At 32.9% G+C, this 19,396-nt stretch overlaps 1 protein-coding gene across 1 annotated transcript; it reads left to right on the top strand.

Annotated features, from left to right (window-relative positions):
- Positions 1 to 282: 282 nt before the first annotated feature.
- LOC139686318 (protein MEMO1) lies at positions 283 to 19,318 on the top strand. The gene is made up of 8 exons (XM_071583475.1): positions 283 to 594; positions 1,628 to 1,709; positions 3,637 to 3,705; positions 5,606 to 5,718; positions 6,803 to 6,914; positions 11,210 to 11,429; positions 15,331 to 15,435; positions 18,242 to 19,318. Exons 1-8 carry the CDS (start codon positions 543 to 545, stop codon positions 18,371 to 18,373), a joined length of 885 nt encoding a protein of 294 aa, XP_071439576.1. The 5' UTR covers positions 283 to 542; the 3' UTR covers positions 18,374 to 19,318.
- Positions 19,319 to 19,396: the final 78 nt, after the last annotated feature.

The raw sequence follows: 19,396 nt of genomic DNA, 5'->3' as shown, positions 1-19,396 counted from the left end.
CATCTAAGGACGATACCTTTAACACATAACAAAAAGCGTACGAAAAGGCGTTTTCAGTTGGTATTATTATTATTAATATTAGAATGATAGCAAGTAAATAATGTACATTTTTATCACCTTCAGGCATTTAATTTCCATTAGTTTTTAAAATCATCCGGAATTCCATTTAATATAAATACATGAACACCATTTCGTATTTGCAGCATACATTCTCTATCGTCTAGCTCTAATATTGACGATTAGACCCACGTCTCTGTTTAACAATTGTTTTTGTTTAAATAACACTAATTAATTCGGAAGAAATTACGCCAATTCTAATAATATGGCATTTACTTTAATTGCAAAATGCTCAATATCACTCGTATAGCGAGTCTAGATCGTCATTTTTTACTGCAGCTGTTATGTGACGCTTTTGGTCTGTGGAAGGGGTTTTATAGTAATGTGAAGGCAGGAGGGGGACGAAACTTCACTTGCTTAGTTTTGCTCTTCTAGTGCTTGCAGTTTTAGGTTATTTATTAGGTGCTGATTCAAGAACATTAGCAATGTCCGGAATAAGACAGGCTACTCATGCGGGAAGCTGGTATACTGACAAAGGTAATACAGACGCTTTAATAATTAGAGCTGGTAAGCATTCTCTCCTTAGCTGTTCACCTCATATTGAGGAGTGTGAGGGTGGCGGTCATTAAAGATAGGATTTGGTTGTGGGTGAAGGTCATCGACCCATCCTTTTGTGGATTTCTTGTTTAGAACTGCAAGAGCGCATACAAACTACTGATGAATGGTGCAGATGCGAAATTATGAATGAATTTCTAATCTTAACTAATGAAAAGTTAGATATTTTTAAAATGTTCTATATTGGACATTTATTCATTTAATAATCATTTGGATTTTTAATGAGACTTGTTATTTTTTGTCCGATTGTGAACGAGTACTTGCATATTTAGACTATAGTCCCTACTACTTCCGGTTTATGATTAAATGACCCTTCATCACTATTTTTTCAGAGCCGTATTTCATTCTGTGGAATGTTTTATATTATTTTGTGGAGCTTTCAAATGCTGGAATCCTCAGCTGGATGACCTTTACGGTCCTCAATGCTTCTTTTCATCGATTGGATGCTTCAACTGGTGGAAATATCCAATTTTGTCTATCGTTTATTATTAGTAATGTTATTACAAGTTTGTATTTCAAATATTAAAATATGTGTTGAGTGCACAATTGAAATTATTATCTTCTTAAATTTCCAGCAGTCCAGAGCCGAATCAATTACGGGAAGTTATATACTCAGTTTCTTTCTATTGTTATTAGTGTACTGCATTTAGTGAGGAAATTTAAGTACATTCCCTTGTTTTTTTAGTTTTTTCGTGTTATTCATCCGTACTTCCCATGTAGTCCCGTTGACTAATTTTGGAAATGACGTACATTGGTTATATGTTTTGCTCTTTTACCCCTTATTTATTGTTTGAGGGAATGTTTACACACCCACCTGTTAACCCAAAGGCCCCGGGCTCCCCCTGGGGCAAAAAACCAAGGTTTGGGATCTTAGTTGCCCGCCTGCCACCAGAAGAATATGCAAAGCAATACCATTATTTCTCAGCATTCTTACATTTTCATTTTTCACTGGCAGGAAAAGAATTGAACAAGCAACTGGAAGACTGGCTTGGTGCTGCTGAACTTTCGCATGGACCAGCAAGGGCGATTATTGCTCCGTAAGGATTAATTTTATGGAATAGAATTTATGACTTTTGTTGATATTTTTGACCCAGCCTTTCTAATTTGCCACTCAACTTGATGGGTAAATTGCTTTGTCCACTTCAGACAGAGTAAATCCAAAAATATATATAGGGAGCTGGGATAATTTGGAGCCTAAATGGCCCTAAGATAAGGGAGGTGTTATTTCTGAGATAGAAATAGGTCGTGTTGAGGAACTTATAGGAAAAATGAACTTCACCACGTGGGAGGCCAGAGATTGATACCACTTATCTCTAAACTTCTCCTTTCCTCATACAAAACATGAATGATTATTTCAAAAGTTTGTATTGGGAACACTAGCATGAGGTGGAGAAACACTTAAAAACATTTTACTGGTGTAACATGTTTCTAAAAAATAACTACTGTCAGCTGAGATGTCTCAGGTTCACTATAAAAAATTCTCTAATGTTCTCTTAAAATGTTCTCTAATACTACAGAGGATTTTTGATTAGACATGTTGTAAAGTTAAATTAGACATCCAGCCAATTATAATAACAATGATATGAATAGAGGCATTATAAGATAATATCATATGCCCTTCACTTCAAACTTACAAAAATATTTTGACCAGTAGTTTGTTGAAAATCTCCTATTTGAAAACTTTAATCTTGTCATATGTTTGTCAAATTTTTATCAACATTTAATAGAGCTCTTGAAGATTGCATAGAGATTTAAATAGCGTTTGCAAATAATTGTATCCAGTCACATTTTACAGTATTTTGTGCAAAATTTAAACAGCTATTAGTTGCCATCATATTTTGCTCACTTTGCACTATTGATTTATAATAGAGCAATACACCAATTAATGTATGAAAACAAATGTTTAAAACTATTTGATTAATTCCTATTAGTGCTTATTTTTTAGCAAAAATATTACTGGACAATCAATGAGTTTGGGTAGAATGTTAGTAATCTAGATATCTATTGGAAGAATACTACTGCAATTGAAAGCTTACAAATGGAAGACTTTGGGCAGTTGCAGTTGACTTTCCCATGAAATTTTACTGTGCAGAGTGCATATTGTACGATACTGCACATTGGATTGTGTAGTATCTTACTAAATGTGACTTTGAAAAGTGTTCAAGGATACCAAGTCTTGCTGCAAGCTTTCATTGTGAAATGTTTAAGTGATTCATATCATCTTGTCTTCTAATAGAATCTTGGATGCCTCAATTTTCACAGAATAGGAATTTTGAATGTGACTTAAAGGTTCATCGTGATTCATAAAATAATAATCATAGAAAAAATTAAAAATGAATTTTTGTTTAATTCCTGTGATTAACTTGTTCTCAAATTTGTGATATCTGAACGGTGTTTTCGAAAACTGAATGTAAAATATTGTAAAACACTATTTAGAGATGAGAAGAGTAGTTCATCGTAATGTTTATAAAAGTTCAGCCTGAGGTTGGAATTGCAAATATTTCGGTCCTAGAATTACGTAATGTTGTTTTGTCATGCATACAAACATAATAACTCCCAAGTATTAGAATATTACATTGAATCAGATTGATTTTAGAAATCTTTTCTGTAGTTTTTCAATGAAATTCGTCAAATTTCTACCTCATTTTATCCCGCCATTGTAATGTTTTTGTTGGAATTGTCATAATGGGATTGCTGCTATTTTGCATTTAGCAAAATTGAGGAGCAGCTGCATTAAATTTCGTGTATTTCTTTTGAGCTCAAATTGTATGAATCTCTGGAGACTAGGCTTTATATTTCATTTAAAAGTAAAGTTTTTAGGATTTTGCCTGAAGTGAAACGAAAACCAGTTGAGGTTTCGTAGTATATGGATAATTATTTACCCTTGATTAGAAAATGTTGTAATTATGGCAATGGTAAGAGATATTTATAATGATTTTTTTCATTTTTCTTGTAACTGTACAGGCATGCAGGATATCAGTATTGTGGAGCATGTGGAGCATTTGCTTATCGACAAGTTAGTCCTCATGTTGTGTAAGTGGATTTTTTTATTGAATTTGTTATATCTTTAATCTGTTTGTTATATCTTTAATTTTTTTACATTTAGTGATTTTTAAAATAGTTTTAAGTAAAGGATAACTTTATACTATACCAATGTTTGAGTGCCCTAATGGGCGAAGACTCACTATCTACCATGAATGACTAAAGCTTTAGGAAAAAATGAACCAACAAAGGATAACCTCATGGCAGACCCATTCATTTGAATTGTTTCAGTTTAACGCCTTCTCCTCCAGTATCCTGTTTCAGAACACAATGACTAATTTTAGATAATTAACTAAATTTGGTTTTTGTATTGCCATGTATATGTAATTAAGTATGCTCGTAGGTATTTTAGCAGCACTTGTTCACTGGCAATCTTAAATTATTTGTCATTGGTATTTATATGTTTAAAATGGGTAGTTTTAAGTTCTAAAAATGGCATTTTCCCTACTTCTTTTGTTTGAGAGAATTTGCCAATGCCAGGTGTGGCCATTTTAAGTTTAGCAATAACCTTAATAAATACAACATGTTATATGGGAAAGTCTCTAACCACTTAAAGATTTGCTTTGATGAGTAATTCAATATTTATTACAGTGATTTTTTTGCCCCAGGCATCAGAAATTAATGCATTGGAGTGTTATTATAGTATATTTACTCTTTAAGTTGAGAAGTAGTGTGTGGCATTATGAGGTGCAATCAAAAATAAATTGAGGATTTTTTGCAAATTAAGACATACGAGTACTTAAAAAATGGTGGCAAAAACCTTATTTACTACGACATTGCAATTACATCAAAAGTAAGGGTAGAGAGTAGTGTAAAAACCATTATGTAATTGAATTGAAAGTAGTGACTGTAATTTTAACATACTGTGTTGTTGCTTCAGTAAATAATTCTTTCATGCTAAGAGTAACTAACTTTTGGTCTTTGTGATCATTTCTACGTACAAGTATGTCCAATTCAAGTTGATAGAGTGGCTGTTATGGTTGTTGAGATGTCTAATAATTAGCCAAATCACCACCCAAAACAGAAGGTTTTATCCTTCAACCTTATGGTCAAAATAAGAGAAAGGAAAACTGAGTGTTTAAGGATAGTGAAAAGAAGACTCTCTTCACTTCGATCTTGAAGATGCTCCCTGCAACATGAGAAATAACGATAAGCCCAATAATGCTCCACTTGCAGCCTTCCAAAGAACCACCCCTGTATCATCAAATCGCTGTAAAAATCAATGATCAAATATCATCGTATATTATTTCTTGTTGATTATCAAGTAAATATGCAGAAAGGCATTATGGAGGAAGTTCAGTAATAGGACAAAATATCAGTTAACAAAATGTACAAACACAGCTGTCCTGGATCCTATGTGTTTCAATGAATACTAATTTCATTTTATGCAAAATGGTTAACCTGCAATGATGGTTATCACACAAAATATTTAGAAATCGTAAATATTGTTTCACTTTGCATTGGTAAAAACTTCTCATAAACCATGCATACAATATCAGAATAGGTGATGATTTCTTGAAGATAATCAAACTCTTGTTTGATATTGCAACTGTTGATAGCTTGATATCAATCCACCCTTTGGAACTGAATCCAAGAACTAAACTGGTGGCAGAATAAATGTGGAATCGAACCATAACCAGTAAGAATAAGAGTACATGCCTTGGAATTGTAATCTATGGGAAAGACACATTTTAAGCCGAGTAATCCGAATTATGTTTTTTGGCAATGGAGTCAGAAGCATGGGTAGCTCGGGTACGTATTGAGTTAAAAAGTTATTACATGAAAAAGTTATTGAAAAGTGGAAATTATATTTTCAAAGGCTGTGATGAATACTATTTAATTAGATTTGTAATATATGTAAATGGTTATTGGTATAACTGTATATTTTCAGTCGCAGAGTATTCATCTTGGGACCATCTCACCATGTGCGACTTGCGGGATGTGCTCTCTCTGTGAATGCAAAATATCGTACACCACTGTATGATTTAGTCATAGATGAACAGAGTATGTGGATTTTTTCTATGGGATGATTTTTGTAATTGCATGATACTTTTTAAACTCAAAAACTAAAAAAAAAGTAATTAGTGGTTGGTGGCGGAGAACCTATTTCCTTCATAATATCCTAAAATTAGCAAGTAAATAAAAATCTTCTAAAGTTTTTTTTTATTTTCAACTTCTCTACCTTTTTATTGACATAATTTCTTTGGGCATATTCTTTCCAAAAATGAATACATTATTAGCGTATCAATTAAAGTCATTCATGTTTTTGAATTGGAATTCCTATAGGATATAATTGCATAAAAAGAAATTGATACGAAGAAAGAATATTTGCAGCCATTAGAAAAATCTAATGTAAGGTGTTTTTTTTACTTTCTAATAAAAACCGTTTCTTCAAGTATTCTAATAGCAAAAACACAAATACATTTGCCTGGGAGCTTGTAATTAGTTGATCATTTTCAAGTGTGGCTAGTATTATTAAGTGAATACAAAATTGAATTTTGCTTTAGTGGTTTACTTTTGCCTTGGAACAATTGTAAAGTTAAAGGAACTCTTTTCTTTCTGCAATTTCCAGGAGAAAGAAAAAGCATCAAGGAGTTAGGCATAGCATAAAATCCTGTATAATTTTTCACATTGAATGATCACTTGAAAAGTAAACTAATTACTACATCTTCTCAATTCCTAGAAATGGAATAAACTAGGAAGCTATGCCATTAATGAGTTTAATTTTGAGTTATGCATATCAACTTAAACTTTGCTGTGAAATGTAAATATTATGAATATTAAAGAAAATCTCAAGAAATGAACAAAGGATATAACTCTCAACTGCAAGCTAATAAGAAATTCCTGAAATGTGCAAGTAAACTCAATGTGAGTGAATGTGTAATAACTACATTGTGAACAGTATAGAAGTTGTATGAGATACTAGTATTCATAAAAATGCTGAGTATGAATAATGTAATTAGTGATTATTTTTAGTGAAAAGTCTGTTTATAGAATTGTCTGACACTTGTTTTTAAATGATAATTTATATTAATTAATTTCACTGCAAGGTTAATCTGTTAGACACCTCCAATTTCTGTGTTTCAAGTATATGCTGAGCTGGCAGCTACAAGGCAGTTTGAGTGGATGAAGCAGCAAGTGGACGAAGATGAGCACAGCATTGAAATGCACCTACCATACATTGCAAAAGTGATGGAGGAGTGAGTTGATTAGTATCTTTTTTTCGCTTGTCTCAAGTAGACATTTCTATTATGTTTTCTATAAAGAAAAATTATTAATGAATTATCAAAATACTGAGTACATGCTCTTGTGCAAGTGAATAGGCAATGACTCCTTATTCTTATATAAGAGGTTAACGTATGGACAGTTATAATTAAATATATATGCGGTTGTTACATATATATATGCACACACACCCTTACACATGTATGTGTGTGTGTGTGTGTGTGTATATATATATATATATATATATATATATATATAAAATATATATATATAAAATATAATACATAATATGGGATGTATGCAATTAGCTTTTATAAATAAAAAAATATATAGCTTTTATAAGTAAAAAATAAATAAAATTGGCAAAGAAGTGGTTTTGAAAAATTGAGAGAAAAATAATTTCTCCTGGAAAATTAATATGGCTCTTATACTGGAAAAGAAATACTTATTTGTTCCACGTATATTTTATTAAACATGACCTAGGTTTCGGTTTACAAAGTCATGATAAAATGATGACTTTGTATGTCAAAACCTAGGTCGTGTTTGATAAAATACATGTGGAATAACTAAGTATTTCTTTTTCGATATGAATCGCTTTGTCAAAGTGATACCACAAACCATTCTATTCATGGCACCAATTTTGGTTTTTAACTTGTGTTGTTATGCTGATGTGGACATAGCAGTTGCTTTATTTTAAGGTGAACCATGATAAAATTAGTTGCATCAAAATTAGTATAAATGCAAAGTAATGCCAAGTTCTCTTTTAAATGTGCGATGCTGTGGTTCTCAGATTGCCCCCAGCTGAAGTGGAAAATGATTTTTGTGGTTACAAGTCCTATTTCAGAAAGTATTTTGCCTTTGGGAAATTCATACTGTAGGGGTAAGAAAGGACAAAGCTGGAATAGAGCAGGTATCTAAATATTCTTGATAAGATTCAGTTTAGTTAGTCAATTTTCCAGATGTTGAATATTTGTGCATAATGCCATTAGCATTGTCTCAGCGTGGTTTTTCTTTTGCTGTGTGGTATTTTTTGCTTGTATTTACTGAAAATTTAGTTATACCATGAATTCATTGAGGTTATCATATTTAGAAAGTGGAATGATTTTCTGAAACTTCCTGTAAGACTTAAATGGTGTCTGGCTCTGAATGTATATTGCAAACACCCTTGAGGGCTGACTTGTAAAGCTGAAATAGTCCTTTTTTTAATACCTATATCATACATATGATTTATTTTAGTAATTTTGTTTTATTTATGTTCCCATTCGCAAAGGGAATTCTGATATACTCGCTCTTAAGGCCACTCAAAAAAATTCATTCCATCTATGCAGGAGAAATTGGTTTCCACTTCTAAAGTTGAAGCAAAGAAGATTTAAAAACCTATTTCTTACTGTCATGAGGTAACACCTGAGTATAGAAAACTCAAGGGACTTAATTTATAGTTATTTCGGCAACGTTTATTTCAATAATACACAGTAAATCTAAGAAATGAATGTTTGAAGTTGCATGCAAGTTTTAGCCCTTTGGCTGAAATGATATTACTTTTCTGTTTTAAAACATATAACTATTAACTATGTCAATATTGTAATTTATATGTTGTATGAATGGAAACTTCATACATTATGCAGTTAATGGCTATAGCTTTCCTTAATATGATTTTTAAAGTTTAGAGTAGTATTGGAATGTTAAAATCCTACATGAAAGTTTGAACTTGACGTGAACTTGACTTGTGTTCCTGAGTTATTGAGCCTAATTCTGTTGACTTTTCTTGCACATCACCCAAAACAATACATTGCTTTTTGGCGTGAAGGTGGTGTTTAAGGAAACCATATGTTTCCTTAAACACCACCTTCATGGGTTACTCAACTAAACAGTTAATGATCAGCAGATATTGGTAAAAAGCCTAGTGGTGAAGCTGATTTTAATTATAGAGAAAATTAAAAGTCTTGAAATGAACAAAAATCCATGAATATACGGGGATCCATTTTTTACATCCTGTAAATAATGAGGGACAGGTTTAGTGCCTTTTTTTCTTATATGTTTGGAAGTTAAGGCATTTTTGCAATGATCTCAAAACGCAGAAATTCCAATGGATTTCTATATATCAGTGTAGCAGTATCATGGAAAACAACATGATATAACTTCCTCCTAATTGATAATAGCAATATGAAAATTCAGGCTTTAAAATGATAGTAAGGCAGTATGTGCATTATCTCTTCTTTGTTTAAAAATTGTTCAACTTTGAGTTTGATGTCTTATGTGATAATAATTATGCTACATATTAATGAATCAGCACAAATAAAACTAATATTAATTATAGCTGTATGAACTGTGATTTAAGCTCCATTGCTATTGATAGAAATTGCATAGTACCACATTTATACAGTATCACTGATTGAAGTTGAAGCAGGTTTTCTTTAATATGTATTATCAAATAAGTCATATTTAAAACATTATGTACAAAAAAGATTAAAATATGTTTGCCAATAAGGTTATTTGTAAAAATGTTTATATAATGTTAAAATCCTGAATCAATATCAAACTATGATTTAAAAACTACATTGTATCCATTCAGAAATTGGAGCAGGATGCTAGGATGAATTTGGGTTAATACAAAAATAATGAAACTGAATCATCGCCAGACTGCCTACAAACTTATAATTTCCGCTCTCTTCCTGAAATTATATAGTTGAGAGCACCATCTGTACTCATATTTGCTGAATGGGGAAGTCTTAAAAATCTGAATATAATATGTTGCCCTGCTCTGAATGTGTTTATTGTTAGAAATGGGAAATCTCTCACTAGGAAGAAGATGTACAAGTAGAGGAGGTGGGCAATCAGGGTTTCTTTTACATTTTTTTAGAGCAAGATTTCTTACCTATTAATTTCTAAGTTGTGATTGAGAAAGAAATGACAGTTAGTGGGAAATTCTTGAATTCAGATTTTCTGTTGAACAAGCTTTAGTCAGCCAAAGGATAGCAATCATTGCTGAGCACACAATGAAGTTGGATTGATATGTATGGATAATAATCGGTGCAAATAAAACATTCAATGGAGTTCTCAAGAAATAGGAAGGCTAAGTTAAACATTCCAATTGGAGGGAATAAATGAGAACAGAGTAAACCATTTCAAATGCTTTAGTTAAACTTAAGAAGTCAATTGGACCAAGATGGTCAAAGTGGGGCATAAGAAGGATTTCGTTGGGCAAAGAAACTTTTACAAAGAGGGGTGAGTGACTAAAGGAAATCGTAAGTGTAGATGGTAACAAATGACAAGTGGAAATTTGAATATGGAATTAGTACTGTATGGATCCTGAATTTGGGTAGCTAAGGCAGGAGATTGGAGGAATGTAGATTGGAGGCCTTTGAGATTTGGTTGTGGGGAAAATGTCAGATGAAGTTCTGGGCACACTTAGGAAGGGGGGTTGTGGTTGTTGGGAGAAATACCAATGCAGCTGGAAAGCAAGGCTGGATATAAAATGTTCCAGACTTTGATGTTGGAGAAGTTAGCATGCCTAAAATAGATCAGGTAATTTATGGTGTTGAATATTGGTTCATTGTAATTCAGAGTGTAGGGTGTTTTTATATTGTTATGTTAGGTTGACCTTAGAAATGTGGCAGTGTTTAGGTAGTGGATCCAACAACAACCTACCTAGACCAATAGAGTACTCTTAATAATAATGTTAGGTTGAGGAATAGATAAACACCATTCACTTGGAGGAACATCTTATAGTTTCATACTTGGCTGTCCATTTTAAATGAGTGTTAAAACCTTAGTATGAAAGCCAGCCAGCATGAGTAAAGAAATATTTGAGAAATTATATAACAATGGTGATTATGAATGAATGGGGTAAAATGGACGAGTAAAATAAGGAAATGGGAGTAGGATCAAGTATAATTTTGAGGGAAATAAGCTAAGAGTATAGATATAGGGGAGTAAAAATTCCAAACTACACATATAATTTTGGAGTTGCTGTGTTACACAGTTGAATAGCAGATTGTAAATCTTTCACCATACTTATTCAGGTATTATAAACCCTAAAATAATTATATTTGACTTACAGGAAATGCAGCACAGTTATTTTCTTCTGGAACATTTCATTTCATTCTTTTACAGTGCTTGGTTATTTGTATTTATGGTCTTTTTTCATGTTTGTTGTTGTGATTGCCTTGAAGTTCTACTTGTGGACTCGAAACTCAATATAATTGGTCATATTCCCTGTACAAAACAATAAGAAAATTATTTTCAGCTTAGCCTTTTTCTTTCATTCCAGCTTTAAATCTGCTGTAACCATTGTTCCTGTTTTAGTGGGTTCACTAACACCTGAAAGAGAAGCAGATTATGGGCGTCTTTTTGCTCGTTATCTGTCTGATCCTCAAAATTTATTTGTAATCTCATCAGACTTTTGCCATTGGGGACAGCGGTTTCGATATACTTATCATGACCGTACTTGGGGTGAAATTCATCAGTCTATTCAGAGACTTGATAGAATGGTAAGTGAAGTAATGAAAGAAAAAAATATAAGTTTTGCATAACTGAAGTTTTATAATCCCAGAATTAGATATCAAATTCCTCCCTGCCAATCATTCCACAGATAGCTAAAGGGTAGAGGAGAGAGAGAGAGGCTGCCATTGGCTGTGTAATTGATGCCCTCCATATTTGTTTTCAGTGAAAAACAAAGCTGGAGTATATTCATGTATTTTATTAGAATATCGAGATGGCCACAAGGAACAAGTAGATAGTAAATGTTTACTCCTCAGTAAAAATATCAATGCTAAAATTTTAATAAATTAATGTTTAATAATTGAAATTTTCATAAAACTGGCAGAAATGAAAAAATAATTCATTCTTTAACTATAATTCTAGTGTAATGTGTATTAATCAATATGATGACTGCTTGTATTCTCTCATACCAATACTGCTTTAAATTGTGTTTTAATTTGAAAAAATTCTGTTAATGGAAATAATTTTCTTTTATAACAGTTCATAGAAGTTAGAAAACTTTGCTGTAAGACTTAAAGCAAAGTTGTTTTAGCACAGTCTCACTAGTGAAAGTATACGAGCAATCATGCATTTATTTTGAAAAAATTGCGATGGCTTTTTTAACAACATAATTAAAAAAAGACCACTTTTGAAAACGTTTTTAGCTAATTGAAATAATTAGTATTAATATTGATTGTCTTGCTGTTATATAAATGTAAATAATTGCAGCTTGAACTTGTGATTTTTTGTTTTGATGTAAATTCACAAATTTAGTGAGTGACAAGTGTGACCAAATGGAAACTACTTTTTGGGTGTGAATGTTATTATACTGGCCCATCGTTTTATATTTGATTTTAAAATGGCTTCTTAATTTAATGCTTTCTAGAAGGTTGTTGAAAGTAGCATCATTATTTTTATGCACCTTATTGTCTAAAAAGAAACCACATGCATGAATTTTCAATTTAAAAGAATACGTTCAAATTTTCATATTGGGTAGGTACATTCCTAATTTTAAATTCATTATTTTTAATTAAGCTAACACTAATAAAAACATTTGCTTGAAAGGTTATTCTTCCTGTGGAAAAAGTATCTATTTCTTTCAATGACCTAATTTCCAAAACAAATTTTGAAAATGAAATGTTAACTTACATATTCTATCTCAGTTGGATTACTACTGACTCCAGAAACCTAAACGATTGTTTGCTTGCATTTCAATAAAGGCTCAATTGAATGGATAATGTATATTTTATTTCAAAAAGTTATTAAGTACGACATGTGTTTCAAATTTGAATGAATGTGAATTATAGGAATTATACGTAAAATTAAATGAATTCCGAATTAACTTTGAAGGTGCAAGTGTGCCTGCATTACAGGATCATTTTTAAAGTGTATTTTCTCAATTTACTTTGATTGAACTAATAAAATCAAAATATAATTGTTTTGAATGAAATCAGTAAATTGGGCCATGTATGCAAGATGCACCAATAATTTAATAATAGCTCACAAATTGACCTCTGCATCATGCTCTTGCATTGGTAATAGATTACAAACCTTCTGCAAACAGCGGAGTGTGTTACTTTCATCAGGATTTGATTTTTACAAAATCTCTGGTCGAAATTGGCAAGTTCTTATGCTTTTTCATAGTTATATTACTTCTATGTTTAAAATAAATAATCATTGTTTCAATTGATAAGGAAAGGATAAAGTATACTACAAATGTCTCTCCTAAATATTTTCTTCGCAAAAAAAATGGTACTCGTTATATTATAGTTGTTTTTTAATCTTTGAAATCCTTTATTGGCCTTAATCTAGGACTTTTTCCACTCATAAGCGGTCAAGAATAAAGTGACCAGAATTTTCATTGATCAAAGGATTACTAGATGTGAACCTGAAATGAGCTCTATCTTCGCATAGTAAACCAACTTTCTGGTTGATAATTGTGGTTATATATATACATATGTATAAATATATCCATCCCTCTCCATGGACTACAATCTGACATGGTGTAAAGCTTTCTGCATTCTGATGACCACCTAGAGCTGTGGTGGCGGGAGTTATGATAAATGGTCCTGGTAGGGTCACCCATAGTTAGAAGTATGAAGCCAGATGAGAAGTGATCTGTGCAGTATCTGTACCTCAGCGAGTGGCTGCAAAGGCATCTGACCTCGATAGGTCAGCTATTGAAGTGATGTTGTCAAGTTAAAAACCCTATTTTGGAAGGCGATGGGAAACCACCCTAATTAATTATGCAATGAAATGATGTTATACAAAGATTTCAGTACAAGCCATGGCAACTATGAAACCTAGCCCATTGGGCCATGTGGTGTGTCTGGTGTTAGGAGAGGCTATATTAATAATGATTATCATAAATAGAGAGGAACATAGAATACTATCATGCTTTATTTATTATTTTGTAAATTTCATGAAGGCATTTGATAGAGTATAAATTGGATTAATTAATGATTGTATTGTAACTAATAAGAATAGATTGGAAGGCTAGTTGACCTATTTACAACCTGTTGTCTCTTGACTGCTGAGGTGAGTGGCAGAGTTGGGATGAGCAGTGTTAGGAAGGGGGGTGAGACGCATCCATTATCACACATGCTTTTCAATCTGTGGAGGAAATGGTAAAAGAGGCATGGGAATAGTAATGAAAGGATATGGGAAAGAACTGGAGATAGGAATGGAAGTTGGTGGGGAAATCATTAACTAAGGTTGGCAGATGATGAAGCTTTAGTTACTGAGGAGTTGCAAGCATTACTGAACACATTAGAATATCCCTATAATGGGATGAAATGCAACATAAGCAAAGCAAAGGTTATGCTGTTTTAGAGAAAGAGGAATGCTAAGTTAATTCCAAAAATAAGTCAAAAACTGGAGCAGTTTATACACCTTGGTATTGTTCTGGTCCAAGATGGTCTAAGTAGTACAGATATAAAAGAAATGAAATTAGGGAAGAAAAGCTTCACGAGGAGGGAATTGATGACAGGGACAAGGAGTTAACAAAAAGACAAATGAAAATGTTGGTATGTAGTGTGTTTTTGTATAGTGTTCACTTATGATTGTTGAAGCAAGATGATAAGAATAAATTTGAAGCCTTTGGAATGTAGTGTGGAGAAGGATTGAAGATGACAACTAACTGCCTTGTATTAGGTGTTCTTTTAAATTCTTGCCTATTATGTTATTTGTAAATTTAATAAGTTCTTAGTTGAGCTCATATTTTTGGGTTTTGGCATCATGATGCCATGCACCACATAAGACAGCATTGAAACTTCTGATGTCATGTTTTGTATGGTTGAAAAATTTTAGGAATATACTGTCTATCCCTGTGTACCACATGCATATGAAATAATTGTCAAAAAAGGTGCACATTTTGCATTTAGTTTCCTTGGTTATTTCAGTCTGTGAAGAAACTTGGGAAGATGAGTTATTCTTTCAAGCCTCCCTCTGATTGCACGAGTGCAAAGATGGGTAGGGTAGTCAGTGATTCTACTGGTTATTGCCCGTTTATGGTATCCTTGTTATTTGCGATAAAATATTATGTTCTCAGAAACTTCAATGCTTGCTATATTGCATGTTAAATAACTGCAGGAACACATATGAAATTTCATTACTGTTAATTCTCAAATATTACCGTGTATGTTCTTATTTTGAAGATAAAAAATGAGATGTGCTTCTTACATGTATGCTCGTGGTACCAAAGTTCTTCGGCATAATATTTAGTATGTATTTTGATTCATGTTCTGATTGTTTGACTATCCTGTATCAAAATTTGAAGTTATGCATAGCTGGTTAATAATGGTTAGTTAAATGGAGCAAGGAAAGTTTGTTTTCTCCAAAGACTTGCATAAATATTGTGTATTTTCACATAAAACTTTGGTTGTGATAATATTACTATTGTTCCATTCACAGGGCATGGATATTGTAGAATCTCTCAACCCTCCAGCATTCACGGAGTATTTAAAGAATTATGGCAATACTATCTGTGGACGGCATCCTATTGGAGTACTCCTCCAGGTAAATGATATTTACGGCATGCTCCTATCCTGTGTGCCTCTTTTCGGAATATCTCTGTAATTGGCACAAGTTGCCATTGACAGGCCATGAGCCATTGACTATCCTCATCGTAGGAAAGCTTGTGCTTCCTCTCAAAAACTGTTTGCTGGAAGCAATGCGAAATCCTTCACATTTGAGTTAAAAAAGATGAATTTCAGTGCTAAATTAAGGTTAATCCTTATTTTAGATATACTCTACTAGTTAATTTGCGGTAATTTGCAACCGTAATTTTCTTTTACTTTTCAAAAACTGTCTTTCAAGGTATGTGCATAAATTAGCTGTCAGTCTGTCTAGGTTCCATTCTTTTGAAAAGATGTGTAATGCACTACTGGTAATCTTGGTAATTTTTACAAGTCATGAAATTTTCCTATTCGAAAATTAGTAGGGGAATATTAGAATTTTTTTGTTCTCAGTCTACACCAAATGTTGTGATAAGGAACTTGGCTGTTTTAACTTTTTTATTATTTGTAACCATGATAAAATTAAAATAAACATATAGCTTCCATCGTTCGTTTGTTCATCCTGTACTAAACAATAAAACCTTAGGTCTTGTATAGATTTATGTTATGATGCATGTTAAGGGGAAGGAAGAAAAATAACATCTGCCTAATGCATGTTCTTTTGCATTACTGCCCTTCATTAAGTCTTGTTTTTTTACTTTTTCTTATCCATTTTATCTGCGAAAATAATTCTTACACATTTCTCCATTTGCTTTCCATCTATTCCTTCAGCCTGTCCTTGTCTTTTAAACACACATTAAATTCTACCTCCTAGTTTTTATTTACTTGCTTCCTTTTGTTCCCTATCTAAATTTCCTTTTCTTCTTACTTATTCAAGTCATATTCTCCATTATCCCATTTTGACCCAAAAACCCTTCGTCTACATTCCTAAGCCATGAAAACATTTAGTCAGTGGCACTTAAATATTTATGAAATTGCTTCCACCTGGCATAGTTGGCCCTTGCTTGGCAATTGTAATCAATAATATGGTGATTCCTGAATTACTATTTGATAAGATAGCAGCTTGATGCTTTATGATGTCATGCAAGATCTGATATCCTGGACCCCAATCATACCACCAAACTTCTCGTCTAACAAGGGCAGCACTAGCTTATTTAATATATATTCATTGTTACAGTTGCTCAGACACTGGCAACTGCCTGACTAGCCTTTTGACTCAGCCCTCTTCTCCAGCTATCTAAATTCCTCACTCCTAAGGAATGTTGTTCTGGAAATACACAAGATTGACATTTCACATATCTACATTAATGCATGCAAGTCTTCATGATTTCCTGTGTAACACTCTTATTACTTAGTTATGACAGAAAAACAGATCTTAACTGCGACTTCAATAAGTCGTATTGACTACGTATATGGCAAAGATTAAGCTTATATATCCACATTCCTTCTCTATTTCTCTGTCGATTTTCTCATTTTGAATTAGGTACGTATAAGATTGCAAGTGAAAAAGCAAGAACTTGTGAACAAGTGTTACAACATGTAAACTCTGACAGAAAGGAACTAGCAAGTGTTAAGCAATAATGCAATAGTGAATTCATGACAATAAACTAATAATAAAATTGCATTGAATTGGAGGGTGTAAATTATGCAGGAATTTGGAGTACCTTTGTTAGAATGCTCTATAATAATTTAATGCCATCATGAACTGTAGAGCAATTGGTCAGTAGGGTGACTTTTGTGAGAAGAAAAATTTCAAAGATGCATGTAATGTTGAAGTTTTCAACAAGAAAGTAAACTATTAGCTTTCTCAATACTAGATTAGTTAAATATCATAATCAGTATTTTTATCCATAGATTGGTTAATTTCCACCCTCTATTCTTCCCTATTCAGGGTTAATTCCCTCTCTCTCCCCCTACTAATAGCATCTGTTTTAAATCCAACTCAATTTGTCCTGACATGTGACACATGTACTTGTCTCTTGATCCTTCTTGTGAGGTCTTCCCTTCAACTTTCTATTCTATTATATTTCTACCTAATCCATTGTGCCTCAAGTTCTGTCCCATCCATGTAGTACTTCTTTGCCATAGGGCTTTCCATCTCCTTTTCTGTATACTTACTCATTACCTTTTTGTAAATGTATTCTTCAGCATGCTTCGCCAGTACCATGGTTAAAGGCCCAAGTTAGTCTCTGGTTCACTTTTCCATGTCTCTGATATGTATGGTGCCATGCTCCAAATTAGTAATGCTAAGTTAAGCGCAATGGGTCCCCACCATCATATAGTGGGGACCCATTGCGCTGCTTCGGTCCAAGGTAGCTTCTCCATATGCGACAGTCAACATTTGGAATGTGTCCGCGCACTTAATTTCATTCTTCACACAAAATTTGATACAAATTATTTGATCCATTTTTTGGAACAGGCAAAAATCGAAGACAAGTCAAAACACGTCCAAGCAAAACAGCTGTCAACAATTAACTGAACTTTCAAAATGGCTGAACTTTCGGCATAAGTGAGAGACATAAGTACCCACATAATACCACAAAAAAATTGAAAATCTAATGTATGCAACCCTCTAAAATTCGAAATTCGTGACACTTTTCAGCGGACCTTTTATTTTATTATGGATCTCTGGCTTCAAAGAATACATCAATTTAAGTGGATTTTATCAATACTAACATACTATATGCGAATCCCTTATCTGAACCTAACTTGGCTGTTTTGGAGAATATTCAGTAATTTAAGGTTTTCAATATTAATCTTAATGCATATTAATTGTGCTTAAACAGGAAATTTTGTCTCTTTTGAAGGCTGTGAGTCATCTTGAGAAAACCGGACAGAAGATGAGTCTGAAATTCCTCAAGTATGCTCAGTCTTCCCAGTGCCGCAACATGAGTGATTCCTCAGTAAGCTATGCTGCTGCATCTCTTGTGTTTGAATAGAAGTACATGGTTGAGTTTGTGACTGGCATAACTTGAGAGCCATGTGCCATGAAGCCTAAGGGGAAGAGCCCTTGCTTCCCATGCTCAGTGACGGAGCAGAGGAAATTACTGGAGTGAACTGGGATAACATTCCCAAGGATTGAAGGATGATTGCGGCCAGCTATTTAATCTTGACATGTATTGCATTCTTAGAGTGTACTGGCCATTGATGTTTTGTCATAAGGATTTATAAAATGCTTTACTTTGGTCAAGATGAGGGGTTGTGGTCTTCTATCTAAAATTCCCAATACATTTACAAGTTTAATCATAGAATGGGAGGGTCCATAATATTAGGGGAATTCTGCACATGCTGTGATATCCCCTCATCAAAAATGTCAAGTGACGTGATAATGAAGACTGTAAAGTCTTGGATCTCTTGCAAAAAAATTTAAAAAAATATTTTCCATAAGTTTCCATTTTAACAACTAGGCCTATAGATACATGTGTTGTTACCCTGTTGTATTATTAATGGCTGCAAAAAATGTGGGAACTGCTTAAAATCCCACTTATTCTCTCCAAACACTGGTATATTGAATTGAAATGTATAAATGTTTTGTTAGGTAATAAAGTTTTAGTTTAGTTTGCTAGTTAAGAACAAATTTTGGTATCTCATGTTGCTGTCATAAACAGCTCTGAATGTTGCATTATCTATGTATGTACAACACTCCCTTTGGGTTTGAATGCACTGCTAGATACAATTTATATGGATAAATGCAGTAATATTACTTGAAAGATTGCAGAGAATCTATTGACAAAAATAATTCCTTTGGGGTTTATTATTGACAGCTGTAATGGTAAAGTTCATGTCCCACATAACTTTTATGCATATGTTAAACGCAAGTGTTCAGATGTCAGTGGTGTGATTACTTTGTGAGAGAAGGATGAATAAATATGATTAAAAAATCATTGCGTCGAAAATGATTTAAATGTATATTCAATGTTGATACTTTCATGATTCCTAGATCATTGTGAAATGTGGTCTTT

This window comes from Hetaerina americana, unplaced genomic scaffold (assembly GCF_022747635.1).
Source record: "Hetaerina americana unplaced genomic scaffold, ioHetAmer1.1.p SCAF_14, whole genome shotgun sequence".
NCBI classification, from domain to species: domain Eukaryota; kingdom Metazoa; phylum Arthropoda; class Insecta; order Odonata; family Calopterygidae; genus Hetaerina; species Hetaerina americana.
The sequence above is the reverse complement of the archived record's forward strand: the minus strand, read 5'-3'. Positions and strand labels throughout refer to the sequence as shown.